Raw genomic sequence first — 14,680 nt, 5'->3', positions numbered from 1 at the left:
CTCTCAGTTGCTCTTGTAGAGTTGCTTGCATCTTCTACTACTCAGAGGCCTAACAGCTTGTGACCCTACATTTAATTCTACTTTTGCTACAAAGATTTCTAAAACATTGTGCAAGACTTTTACTTATCTGCAAGAAGTGCTTCAGTCCACCTTCACTTTTGCTAACTTGGCTGGCCTGGCTCCCTGAAGGACCCTTCTCTCCTCTGCTTATGTATTTTGCCTTCCCTCCAGGAAAGGGTTAACTGACTTTGCATTGGGGGGTTTTTGAAAGTACTTACCTAACTAAAAATAATTGTGTGAACACTTATCTTATTCTGAAACCTCTTTTCTTTGACACTCCTCTCAATTATATTCTAATTGCAACAGTGATATATTAATGCCCACAACACCCTAGCTATTGAAGTGACCTGAGGGTGTACGTAGTGTCTGTGAGTCACCCCAAATGGGTATAACTCCCCTACTGCTCACATTGACCCCTCTTGAGATAAGCCTCGCTGCTCGACCACACTACCAACCTGTGTAGTACAGACGTATACCAAAGGTTGGGTTCCTATTGCCAGGAGGCCAGAGTTGTTGTAGTGCACCCAAAGGGTACTGCATACAATCTTGCTTAACAGAGAGGGTCTTTGAAAGACTTTCCTCTTGTTTTGTTATTGAAGTTAAAACACGTACAACTGCTAGTTGGCTCAAGCCAACACTTGCTCAACTTCCTAAAGTCTCCTGGCCTCCTGAAAAAAAATCTATTGGGACATGGTACTGAGCCCCTTCACTTCTGCCTAGGGTGTGTGTGTGTATATATATATATATATATATATATATATATATATATATAGTATATAGTATATATAGTATATAGTTTTAGAGTGTTGCTTACCTGTGGTTTTTAATTGATAAGAATTGTCTATGACCTAACTAAATAACTGTATTTTTGTACACGCTGTCTAACTTGAATTATTAAGCTTACTGTGTTTGTGCTTAACTGAAACCTTCACCACTTGCACACTCTCCTAAGTCTAAGCCTTGCTGTTGAGCCACACTACCCAGACAGTTTGGCTATACCTTAGTGTTTTCCCATGTTCATCAGAAATGGATGGCCTCTCAGAATCTGTCCACAGGTCTGATCCTCAAAATATATCTGAACACTTAATGTATATAATTCATGGAATTTTTTTGGTTTCTGGGAAGTTTCAACCCTTTAGACGATGTTCTTCTGATTCTGTTTCATTCCTTGTCATTATGTTTCTATGATGAGTAAAGTGTACATCTTAACAAAAATGCAATTTTCTGTTGCAATCTAACTTGAAATTTAGTCTGAAGTGTAGCATTTTATTTGATCAGTAACAATGTGTGCAGATTTGTTTTGAGCGAGACAACAAATAAAAAAGAAAAAATGGGGGGTGGCAGCTTCCCTGTTATGGCAGCACAGTACTGGAACACCCCCCGCCCCATCCTTGAGAGCAGACCAACCCTATCCCTATCTTTAGGTGAAACACCCTAAACTGGCTTATTTCCAAGCACCACTAAGACACCTAAAAGCTTGACCCTACCTGTACCACATTGTATGATCCTCTGCATCCAAATGTATATAACCACTGTAATATTTTACATATTTGTTGTCATGTATTTATGTATATAACCATTGTAATTTTTTTTATATATCTTGCCTTAACTATTGTAACCACTGTAACTTTTTGTATATCTTGGTGTAATCACTGTAACTTCACGCCGAAAACATACTAGTAACCCTCTGTAAATCGCGCCCAGTTACCTTCGGGTTCGGTGCGCTATACAAATAAACAATCAATGCATATGCTCTACCTTGAAGTGAAATTATAAGCCATACGCTTCACAATGTGTTTGTTTCCTTGTAGCATGTTATCCAGCCATCAACCCTGACATTTTATTGCGGATTAAACAAGAAGAAGAGCAAGATTACAGAGGTTGGCATGACTCTGGGAACAGTAAAATCAACACTGTCCAAAGCAAAGGTGAGTAAGATATTTGTAAGAGATTTGAAATGTGCACCCTGTCAAGTATAGTTTGCGACCTAAAGTCCTATAACTATGACTAAAGCCATTTGCGCTTACCATGATCATTTCAGGATGTAGGTTTACAGTTAGCATCAGAGGGAAATTGTAATTATTTCAGGATTTCTGAGCTTCTTAAATAATGAGAGAACATTGTGGGTTAAAGATGGGCTCAAGTGTATTCTCACGCTGCTCTTATCTATTAAACGAGTCCATTGAAAGCAGTGCCTTTTACGGTCTGTTTCTAGAAAACACGCTGTTTAAAATCATTCATACCCAGTAAAAACCAAAACATGGTCAAATAAAAAAAAAGAATTAGCAAAATTAAAACTGAATTAAGCAGACTAAAACCATCTTGAATCTGGAATTATTAACAATTGGAAGCCAGTGTAAAAAGATGAGGTATTAAAGCATTCCACAAAATATCTGGATAGGGGTATGTTGCCAGATCATTACAGCACTGCAGAACTTGGGTGAGTATTCCTGATTAGATACTGTAGATTTTGTTTAATTGTGATTATATTTTTGGTGCTGGTCACACTGATGACTTCAGTAACCAGAGGTTCACATAGGAGGAATGTTAGTTGTTTTTGAAAAAGGAGACCAATGTAAGTGAAGACTTATTACTCAACTTTTAAGACCAAAAACACATTAGACTTGGCTTTAGTCATAAGTCGTCGAGTCTGAAACCTGATATTACTACCTTTATTATTCTATCAAGTGGCATACATCTGGAAGGATTTCCTTTGGATGAATTCTATTTAAAATAACCCTTTCCTGACTCGCGTTTATTCTGTGAAGTAGAATCACCCAACACACTCCCCAGGCACGCTTTCTTGATTTACTCTACATCATCTTCCTTGTCCTGGAGAATCTGATTGACACTAGTTTTTTTCTGGCCCTTCCCCACCTCTCCAACTCTCCCCTCCATCAACCATCCCTTTGTTTTCCACTTTGTTAGGGAGAATACTCATTTCAAATGGATTGTGTCCTCCCACATATTCCTCAGATTAGCCATCTTGTCTCCCAGCTTTGTTGCTTCGATATTTTTTTTTCACCTGAGGGCGTTGTGTTCGAGCCTGTGGAGTCGTAGGCCCTCGAGGGCTGCCGTCGAGTGTCGACGTCATCCGCTATATAAAGGGCTTGAGCCGCGCACATTACCTCAGTTCTGTTTTTCAGAGCAACTGCTTTGTCACAAAACGGCGCATCAGGTTTTTTTCTCAGCGATGTCCTCCTCATCTACTCCCACCACACCCAAGACAGGTTTCAAAAAATGTCAGATGTGTGATAGGAAAATGTCAATAACCTACCCCCATCGGAATTGCCTCTGGTGTCTCAGCCCAGACCATCGGGTTGACGAGTGCGGTTCCCGTCAGGCCATGTGCAATAAGGCTCTTAGGGAACGGAGAGATAAGCTGGCGGTGGAGGAGGAAACTTACAAGTCTTCTAAAAGACAAAAAGATTCGGGAGAATTGAGTCGGAAATCTCGACATGGGTTGAGGAGGTCGAGATCAAAGAATCGCTCGAGGCGCCGCAGGTTTTCTTCCTCCTCTTTCTCATCTGAGAGGAGAATGACTTATCCATCCAAGCATGATTCCCCTCAAAAATGGGAGGCCTTTAGGGCTTTGATGCTTAAAATATTTGAGAAAGCGGCCCAGACCCCCTCGAAGATGCCGTGTGGAGATCATGCCCCTGCCCACTCTAAAAGTGACAGAGGGAGATCAAAGACTAAACACGCGAGAGTCGAGAGTGTCATCAGGGGAAAGTTCTCAGACACCTCGTACAAAGGCAAAACCTCCAGTGCATAAATCGGTGGTAGCGGAATCAAAGTCAAAACTCGACTCAACACAGTCGACGACTGCAGCGTTGAAAATGGCGTTGACACCTTTGACTGTATCGAAGCCTTCAACAGTCTAGAAGCCTCCTTTGAAAACAGCGTCTTCTTCATCAACACCTTCAACGCTTTTATCAAGGCATTCTTTAGTCCTGATGGCCAAGTCGACGCCATTGCCCATGCCTAAGTTGATACCACCCTCTTAACCTGAAAATATTTTCCACCCTCAAGCCAGACAGGAATTTTTCAGATCCATGTCATCCATCTTTGAGGAACAAGATGTTACTTCAGCTGGAGTTAGGTTTGGAGCCAGACAGGTCCCTGAAGAGCTAGTGGGCCCGAATACCAAGGTAACAGATCTGACTGTCTCCAAAATGCCAGTGGCCTAGACACTTCCCCTGAAGTGAAATTTCAGAGACCAGACCCTACAGACCCTAGTTTTAGAAATCTAATGGGAAGGGTCATTGATTTCATGGGTTTGGAAGGCAGCTTCCCTGAATTTCGACCAGGATGATGTGACGGACATCCTGAGTGAGGGTCCACTAAAAGACCCTGTCCTTCCTTTCCATAAGGCACTACAGAAAAGGGTGATGGTAAATCGGAATACTCCTGATTCGGTTTCAGCAGTAAACAAGAAATTTGTAGCAAAATGCAGGCCATCTTTATCAGATCCGGAATACCTATCTAAACATCCCTTCCCTGAAAGTCTAGTGGTACAATCTGCAACCTCCACTAGGCAATCAGCTTACCCCTTAATACCACCAGACAGGGATGATAAAAAAGTTGATGTTTGGGCCCAGAAGGTTTTTTCTTTGGGCAGCACGGCCCTTAAATCGACTAATGTAACTTGCCCTTTGGCAAGATTTACATACACCCTGTGGGACTGTATGACATCAGCGGCTTAACACATCCCGGAAAGGTGAGGAACGGGATGGTTTCCTGGCGATAGTAAATGATGGGAAAGAGGCTATGGAGGAATGCCTTCAGTCAGGACTGGACACTGCTGATAGTGTAAGCAGGTCCGTGGCTTCCAGCACGGTCCTACGCAGATTTGCATGGCTGTGAAAATCTGGCTTTCCACCTGATGTGCAGTCTAGATTACTCAGTATGCACTTTAACGGCTTGAGGCTGTTTGGCAGCATGGCGGACGAGAGTTTGGAGAAGCTGCAGACCTCGAAAGCGGCAGCAAAATCACTCGGTGCCGCTATAAGACAGCCTCAACAACACTCCTACGCAGGCTCATCTTCCTGGAGGAGTTGGCCCTTTTGTAGGTAGGGGGCAGGCCAGTCAAAGAGGCCAACAGAGAAAACCCTTTCGTGGTGGAAAGGGCAGAGGTGCTAGATCAGCCCCAGCAGCCGCTACTACCTCCTCAGCTACTGCTGCAGCCGCTGCAAAGCCACTTTGAGGTCTTCACCCACAAGACCCCGGTGGGAGGCAGAATCACTCGGTATCTGAACGAATGGTGGGGCATTACATCAGATGCCTGGGTGCTAGAGATTGTGACCCATGGTTACTGCCTTCCATTTCATCAAAGACCTCAAAATCACCCACCGGGAGCCAACTCTGTAAAAATTCCACACCCGCTCCTTGTGCAGGAGATTTCAACCCTGCTGGAGAAAGGTGCAATAGAACATGTACCTGTAGCGAAAAGGAACATGGGTTGGTACTCCCCTTATTTTCTCATCCCCAAAAGGGACGGAGGATTGAGACCCATCTTGGACTTAAGAAATGTAAACAAATTCCTCAGGAAGGACAGGTTCAAGATGGTGACTCTTTCTCAGATCCTTCAGGCTCTTCAGCTTCAGGACTGGCTGGTTTCATTGGACCTTCGGGATGCTTACTTTCATGTGCCAATTCATCTCAAACATAGAAAGTACCTGAGGTTCGCAGTTGGTGGTTCTCATTATCCGTTTCGGGTTCTACCATTTGGGCTGACCTCCGCCCTGAGGGTTTTCACCAAGCTGATGGGTGGTAGTGGCAGCGAGTATCGGGAGAAGGGGGATTCAGGTCTAGCCTTACCTGGACGATTGGCTAATCGGGGCAAGTTCACCCGAACGAGCCCAGGAACATCTGCCCATGACCTGCCACTTCTTACACAGACTGGGCTTCTCCCTCAATTACAAGAAGTTACAAATGATTCCAAGCCAAAGACTCGAATTCATCGGAGCAGTCCTGGATACGTCCTCAGGGAAAGTCTTGCCTCCCGAGGAGAGAGCTCATCACATTCTGCAGATGGTAACAAAGTTTCAAAATGCCCAACATCTGCCAGTATTCGATTTTCTAAGGTTGCTAGGCCTCATGGCATCCTGCATTTTTCTGGTGCCAGAGGCCAGATTGAGGATGAGATCCCTTCAATGGGCCCTCAGGACTCAATGGTCCCAATTTTCAAGGGAGATTTCAGATCTTCTGCAAGTCCCAGCCAGAGTGGCTCAAGATCTTCTATGGTGGGCTTGCAAGGAAAATATTCTCAAGGGAGAATCTTTTTGGCAACCATGGCCGAAGATAATAGTAGTGACGGACGCCTCACTAACAGGGTGGGGAGCCCACACCAATGATCTTACAATCAGCGGTCGTTGGTGTCCATCGGAGTCCAAACTACACATCAACCTTTTGGAGCTGAGGGAAATCAGACTGGCACTGAAGGCCTTTCTGCCCTCTGTACAGGGAGGTAGAATGCCCTGATAATGACAGACAACACAGTGGCCATGTACTACTGTTAGGCTCACCTGGCTCCCACAGAGGCGTCGATCTGGACTGGACTGCTGCGATCTCCACCAATGTGATGCGTAGGGCCAAGATGACGGACTGGACTGGCCCACCTAGCTTCATTTGCTTGGCCCGTAGGAATATTCTTCTGCAAGTGGAGAAAGGGAATTAACCACCCGTGGAGTTGAGCGTAAATCCCCCCACCCCGTTGTTCTCCCCACTGATCACCTTGGATGTCCCCTCTTATAGTCTCACCTGATGATTTGAAAAGATGAGCTCTCCATCCTGCATTGAGCGCAGGGGCGCGTAGATAACCAGTTGCTTCACTGGCTCGAAGGAATTGGTGAGTTCCAGGACAATATTGACTCCGAGATTCCCGGCAAGACGCCGTAAGTATGTAGTTCGTAAGAGTTCAAATGCCTGACTTTCACTATTGTCCGATTCCTTGCAGGTTGCAGCTTGACCTTACTGAAGAGTTCCTCGTGGCAACCGGTAATGTTCTGGTAAGGATTTGTATTATCCAACACAGTTCGATAAAATAATGTCCATATGTAACCTGTTGCTTTCTCCCTTATTCAGGCGCTGAGAGAAAGTATGAAGTCTCGGGGAATAATGCCTCCGGCGGTAAAATCTGGTAAGTCTTTTGTGGTGAGGAGGGTTCCCCTTGTTAGTCCCTTGTTTCACCTTGCTGTCCTTTTGTTTCCCCTTAGGGGCCGGGGTTCGGCTAGGATGCAGTGGTGGAAGCTGCATCGACCCGTGAAGAAGAATAGTACCCCCGGTGGTAAAATCAGGTAAGTCTATGGGGGGTATTCCTCTGTGTATTCCCTTGGCTCACCTTGCTGTTCTTGTCTTCTCCTTAGGTGCCGGAGTGCGGCGGGAACATGCAGGAGGATGCAGTGAAATGTGAAGATGCTGCGAAGGCCGGTGAGTTCAGCGCGGCGCTGCAGCAGGCGAGGCGACGCACATAAAATAACTTCTTTCTTCCAGCTCCAACGCGCGATGAATCGGGAATTCAGGTAAGCATCAAAGGTATTGCTCTTGTTCTAACCTTTTCTCCTTCTTTCTCCCTTTTTCTAGGAGCTCCAAACTCGAGGCGGGCGTGGCAGGAGACTGGATGCAGACTTGCAGGCACGGTGAGCGTTACGCTGCTGGATGCAGAATAACGTGAAGCGTGTGCTGCTCTTCGGGCGTGGTCTAAATAGCCTCCAAAGTAGTCCAAGGTAAGTATTCCTCCACAGCCCCACACAAGTAAAAAATAGTCCCTAAGTAAAATAGTCCCTTCCAAGCCTCTTTTGGCTTGGAGCTCTTGCAGCATGGTCTGCATTAGGTAAGTTTGCAGCATGGTCTGCATCAGGTACGTTTTAATCTATGAGCCTGGTGCCTTTGGCGCCAGGACTGACTCTCCATATGAGCCTGCACCCAAATAGCCCTTAGCAGGGGTTGTTGGGCTTGCTTGGGGTAACTTGATGCCTGCTTCCGGGGTTGCTGGACTTGGTCTGGGTCCCCGGGGGTAGGCATCATGACAACTACCTCAACAAAAGAGGAGGCATAGGATCACTTACACTGTGCAGAGAGGCAGCTCTGGTTCCGGGCATTGCAAGTATGCTGGATGCAGAATAACGCAAAGCGTGTGCTGCTCTTCGGGCGTGGTTTAAATAGCCTTCAAAGTTGTCCCAGGTAAGTATTCCTCCCCAGCCCCACCTGAGTAAAAAATAGTCCCTAGGTAAAATAGTCCCTTTCAAGCCTCTTTTGGCTTGCAGCATGGTCTGCATTAGGTAAGTTTGCAGCATGGTCTGCATCAGGTAAGTTTTAATCTATGAGCCTGACGCCTATGGTGCCAGGACTGCACCCAAATAGCCCCTAGCAGGGGTTGTTGGGCTTGCTTGGGGTAACTTGATGCCTGCTTCCGGGGTTGCTGGACTTGGTTTGGGTCCCCGGGGGTAGGCATCATGACAGCACTCCCCCCCCCCCCCCTTCTCCCCCTCCCCCCCTAAGGCCCCTCCTAAAGTCGTTCTTCCCTGTGGTTCCGGTTTGTCTGGGAAATTTCGGTGGAATTTTTTCATCAATCGGGGTGCATGAACATGGTCACTAGGTTCCCATGACCTTTCCTGTGGTCCGTAACCTTTCCAGTCGATTAAATAAAAATGTTTTGACTTTATCAGCTTGGAGTCCAGGATGTTCTTAACTTCAAATTCGGGTTCTTCGTCTACAAGGATGGGGTCTGGTGGCTTGGTTAGTCTTGTCCCTGGTTGTACTGGCTTCAAAAGTGACACATGAAAGACAGGATGAATTTGCATATTAGCAGGTAAGTCCAACTTGACAGCCACCGGGTTGATAATGGCCTTAATAGAGTAAGGTCCCAAATATCTGGGGTTAAAGGTCTGTGTCCCCTTTAGAGGTATATTTTTTGTGGCTAACCATACTTGGTCCCCTATTTGGTATTGTGGAGAATCACTTCCATGCCGATCTGCATCTTTCTTATAATTTTTCTTTTGCCTGTTTTAAATGTGTAGTTGCTTCCTTAAAGGCTTATGTAATTGTAGCGTGCAGATGGTCCACTACGGGCATTTCTAAGTGTTGGGGTGAGTCAAGGTCTGAGGTTCGAGGATGGTGCCCATATAAGGTATAAAAGGGGCTTTGTCCAGTTCCAGAGTGTACTGAATTATTGTATGCATATTTGGCGATCCAAAGAATGTCTTTCCAATTACTCTCCGTCTGATGTAACATACAACGCAGGTATTGTTCAAGAGTCTGGTTGGTCCTCTCCGTTTGACCATCGGTCTGGGGGTGGTGACTGGTCGATAACCTCACATCGATTTGCACCAATTGACAGCATTTTTTCCAAAAATGTGAAATTAATTGACTGCCCCGGTCAGAGACCAATACGGATGGAAATCCCTGTATGCGAACAATGTTTTCGAGTAACTCCTTGGCCAGGATTGAAGCAGAAGGTAATCCCTTTAAAGGAATAAAGTGGGCCATCTTAGAAAAAAGATCCACAATAACTAGAATGGTGTTAAATCCATTGCATGGGGGTAAATCAGTAATAAAGTCTAACGATAAGGTGTGCCATGGTGTAGGCGGAATGTCTAAAGGTTGTAAGAGTCCAGCTGTTTTTTTCTTTTGACTTTTGTTTTGGGCGCAAATGCCACAAGACATCACAAATGATTTAATATCCTTTCGCCAGGTGGGCCACCAGAATTGTTTTTTAATTTTAGCTTCAGTTTTTACAATACCTGGGTGCCCCTCCATTAGGGTATCATGATAACGGGAAATAACTGCTCTTGTAGTTCCTTGTGTGGCAGAAATAGCCGTCCTTCGTAATAAGGCAGATCATTGGTGACAGAGTAGTCCGGGCCTTTCTTTACCCAGTCCTGCAAAGCTGTAGAATCAAAGAGTTGCTGGATCTTTACCTGAATGTCCTCTAGAGTCTCTAGAGTAGTCATGCCAAGAATCCTTTGTTCGGGAATTATAGGTACTGGTTCAGGGTTCACTTCTGCCTCTCCCATCCCTATTCGGAATAAGGCGTCTGCTTTACCATTCTTACAACCTGGTCGATAGGTTATCATGAAATCAAACTCGGCAAAGAACAATGCCCATCGGAGTTGACGTGACGATTGGGCTTTGGCTGTCTTTAAATACTGTAAGTTCCGGTGATCAGTGATCACAGTAATGTTATGCCTGGCACCGAGAAGATAGGGCCGCCAAGCCTTGAAGGCGGATTTAATGGCTAATAACTCCTTATCGGTAACCGCATAGTTTAACTCAGGTGCCGAGAACTTTCTGGACCAAAACGCTACTGGGTGAAGCTGGCCAGTTTCAGGGTCCTTTTGAGACAGGACAGCTCCCATGGCTAGACTGGATGCATCAGTTTCCACTATGTATGGAAGTTCAGGGCGTGGGTGCTTTAATACAGGTGCAGACGTGAATTTCGCTTTCAGCTCTTGGAAGGCATTTTCAGCTTCTTCAGTCCACATAAAGCGTTTATTTTTTAGCAAGAGTGCTGTGATGGGATGTACAACATGTGAAAAATCTGGGATGAATATGCGGTAGAAATTGGCAAAGCCGAGCATACTTTGTAATCCTTTAACTGAATTTGGTGATGGCCACTTAAGGATTGCGTCCACCTTTCGTGAGTCAATTCAAACTCCCTTTGGGGTCAGGATAAACCCAAGGAATTCAACTTATGTGGCATGAAAAACGCATTTTTTCCAGTTTTGCATATAGTTTGTGCTGGCGCAATTCCTCAAGGACTGCTCAGACGTGCTTCACATGGTCAGATTCTGAAGAGGAGTATACTAGAATATCATCGATATATACGACGACACAAACGTCAATGAGTTCACGAAGGACATCGTTCATGAAGTATTGGAAGGCTGCAGGTGCATTGCACAACCGAAAGGCATCACCTGGTATTCGAATAACCCATACTTAGTGCGGAAAGCAGTCTTCCATTCGTCGCCCTCTTTTACACGTACCAGATGGTATGCCCCCCGGAGATCTAATTTAGTGTATATGCAAGCGTCCTTCACTTGGTCTAGTAGTTCAGGGATCAGAGGCAATGGGTATCGGTTCTTAACAGTTATCTGGTTCAATGCGCGGTAGTCTATGCATGTTCTGAGGTCACCTTCCTTTTTGGGCACGAAGAACAAAGCTGAAGATGCAGGGGACTTAGATGGGCGAATAAAGCCATTGGCAAGGTACTGGTCTAAGTATTGTCGTAGGTGAAGGTTCTCAGGTTCCATAAGGGTATAGATCCTGCTACAAGGGGGTTGTGCATCGGGTATGAGATCGATTTGGCAATCGTACGATCTGTGAGGATGTAAGGTGTTTGCCTGTTCTTTTTGGAAGACATCCTGGAATTCTTGGTATTCAGGAGCTTAGTTGCATGACTGCTGTGATTACTGTGGCCAGGCCTGCGCTCAGATTTTTCTTTGGGTAACAGGTTTGCGCACAATCCGGGAAGGTTATTCTCTTCTCTCCTCTTGCCAATCAATACAAGGATTATGTGTTTCCAACCAAGTTATCCCCAGTATTATTTGGAACTGTGGGGCCTTGATTAGATCAAACACAATAGCCTCTCGATGCCCATCCGGGCCCAATAATGTAATCTCTGCGGTGGAATGAGTTACAGGCCCACAGGCAATTTCAGTTCCATCAACTGTGGTGATGACATCTGAGGTGGTTTTTCGGCAGAGAGGCAGATTCATCCTGGAAGCCAATTAGTAGTCCACATAGTTTCCTATGGCCCCGCTATCAATGTATGCCCTTACTGCGTGCATACGCGATGGCTGCCCTGGATCTACGAGGACCATTGGTATGATGAAATGCGAGGTCTGAGTATCCTCCTTCAAGCTCGGCAAGCGGACCTCTAGGCTTGTCAGGCGTGGTCGTTTCACGAGTCTGACTCCATATGGCTATTATCAGCAGCTCCTACCACCTTCTTGGGTGGTTTTACAGGGCAATCCTGTAGAAAATGCCCAGAGGTTCCACAATATAGACACAATTGCATTTGCCGTCTCCTTTCTCTTTCCTTCTGGGTTAAGGGTCCTTTAACCCCTCCGATTTGCATGGGTTCTGAAGCCTCTGCTCCTTTGGGGTTAGCGTGGGTTTTGACCAACACCCTGTTCTCAAACTTGGCTCGATCAGCCTTTCTGTTCTGAAGTCTATGATCTAACTGGACCACTAAGTCTATATATTCAGCACAGTCTTGAGGTGGGTTCACGACTTGAGCCAAGACATCCTTGAGTTCTCCTCGAAGCCCTCGATGAAATAACGTGATTCGTTTTACCTCAGGCCATCCAGTTTCCACTATCAACCTATTAAAGATCGCGATGTAAGATAGAAGCTCCTGGTTACCCTGTCGTAGGGACAAAAGTTAGTTATCCATGTCCCCTCTTATAGTCTCACCTGATGATTTGAAAAGATGATCTCTCCATCCTACATTGAGCGCAGGGGCGCGTAGATAACCAGTTGCATCACTGGCTCGAAGGAATTGGTGAGTTCCAGGACAATATTGACTCTGATATTCCCGGCAAGACGCCGTAAGTATGTAGTTCGTAAGAGTTCAAATGCCTGACTTTCACTCTTGTCCGATTCCTTGCTGGTTGCAGCTTGACCTTACTGAAGAGTTCCTCGTGGCAACCGGTAATCTTCTGGTAAGGATTTGTTTTACCCAACACAGTTCGATAAAATAATGTCCATATCTAAACTGTTGCTTTCTCCCTTATTCAGGCGCTGAGGGAAAGTATGAAGTCTCGGGGAATAATGCCTCCGGCGTTAAAATCAGGTAAGTCTTTGTGGTGAGTAGGGTTCCCCTTGTTAGTCCCTTGTTTCACCTTGCTGTCCTTTTGTTTCCCCTTAGGGGCCGGGGTTCGGCTAGGATGCAGTGGAAGCTGCGCCGACCCGTGAAGAAGAATAGTACCCCCGGTGGTAAAATCAGGTAAGTCTATGGGGGGTATTCCTCTGTGTATTCCCTTGGCTCACCTTGCTGTTCTTGTGTTCTTCTTAGGTGCTGGAAGTGCGGCGGGAACATGCAGGAGGATGCGGTGAAATGTGAAGATGCTGCGAAGGCCGGTGAGTTCAGCGCAGCGCTGCAGCCGGCGAGGCGACGTGCATAAAATAACTTCTTTCTTCCAGCTCGAAGGCGCGATGAATCAGGAATTCAGGTAAGGATCAAAGGTATTGCTCTTGTTCTAACCTTTTCTCCTTCTTTCTCCCTTTTTCTAGGAGCTCCAAACTCGAGGCGGGCGTGGCAGGAGACTGGATGCAGACTTGCAGGCACGGTGAGCGTTACGCTGCTGGATGCAGAATAACGTGAAGCGTGTGCTGCTCTTCGGGCGTGGTTTAAATAGCCTCCAAAGTAGCCCAAGGTAAGTATTCCTCCCCAGCCCCTCACGAGTAAAAAATAGTCCCTAAGTAAAATAGTCCCTTCCAAGCCTCTTTTGGCTTGGAGCTCTTGCAGCATAGTCTGCATTAGGTAAGTTTGCAGCATGGTCTGCATCAGGTACGTTTTAATCTATGAGCCTGGTGCCTTTGGCGCCAGGACTGATTCTCCATATGAGCCTGGCGCCATAGGCGCCAGAACTGCACCCAAATAGCCCCTAGCAGGGGTTATTGGGCTTGCTTGGGGCAACTTGATGCCTGCTTCCGGGGTTGCTGGACTTGGTCTGGGTCCCCGGGGGTAGGCATCATGACAACTACCTCAACAAAAGAGGAGGCGTAGGATCACTTACACTGTGCAGAGAGGCAGCTCTGGTTCCGGGCATTGGAAGTAGAAATCTCTCTATCGGCAGTTCTCCTAGCCAGAGAGCTGAACACGACGGTGGATGCTCTGAGCAGGCAGAGCACAGTCTCCCACGAGTGAGAACTAGCTCAGGAAGTCCTTCAACAGATCTTCGCCCTTAGGGGAACCCCTCAAGTGGATCTGTTCGTGACGGGTGCCAACCGGAAGTGTGAACTGTACTGATCAAGGAAATTCCCCCCAAGAGGAGCTCTAGGGGATGCGTTCGTAGTGGACTGGGTATTTCCACTCGTATACGCGTTTCCTCCAGTCCCTGTGATTCCTCGTGTAATCGGGAGGTTGAGAAAGTTCAGGAAAGCTATGATCCTAATTGCCCCGGTTTGGGCCAGGAGGACGTGGTACCCGGACCTTCTGGACATGTCCATCTGCCCTCCAATACGTCTTCCACAAGGAGAGAATCTCCTCTCGCAAGAGGAAGGTCGGGTTCTGCATTCCGAGGTCAAGAGACTGTCTTCACACATGGTTTCTGAGAGGCTGAGATGTAAGGATTGCGACCTCCTGGATGACGTAATGGACATCTTGCTTTCGGCCAGGCGGCCAGCAACAAAACGCTTGTATCAGTGTTGTTGGAACAAGTTCAGTAACTGGTGCAGGGATAAGAATGTGGATCCATTTTTGTGTAATATTCCTACAGTACTTTCTTTCCTCTTACACTTGGCCAATTTGGGGCTCCAAGTTGGCACTATAAAAGGATATTTGGCAGCGCTATCTAGATTTAAGTGTTCCTCGGAAGAGGTGTCCTATTTTAAAATGCCCTTAGTCATTCAATTCTTGAAAGGGCTTTCAAACGTGTATCCTCTGACACCTTTT

The 14,680-nt window shown here is 46.2% G+C and overlaps 1 protein-coding gene across 3 annotated transcripts in view; it reads left to right on the top strand.

Moving 5' to 3' along the window:
- Positions 1-14,680, top strand: part of LOC138527486 (zinc finger protein 25-like) — a 778,719-nt gene that overhangs the window by 389,614 nt on the left and 374,425 nt on the right. For all 3 annotated transcript variants that reach the window (XM_069638740.1, XM_069638722.1, XM_069638730.1), the window contains one exon: positions 1,872-1,988. In XM_069638740.1, the coding sequence (XP_069494841.1) occupies positions 1,872-1,988 (117 nt within the window). The remainder of the gene's footprint in view (positions 1-1,871; positions 1,989-14,680) is intronic.

The sequence above is a fragment of the Ambystoma mexicanum genome, chromosome 1q, assembly GCF_040938575.1.
Source record: "Ambystoma mexicanum isolate Mex_15411 chromosome 1q, UKY_AmexF1_1, whole genome shotgun sequence".
Classification (NCBI taxonomy): Eukaryota; Metazoa; Chordata; class Amphibia; order Caudata; family Ambystomatidae; genus Ambystoma; species Ambystoma mexicanum.
Note: the sequence above shows the minus strand (reverse complement) of the source record. Positions and strands in the feature narration are given on the sequence as shown.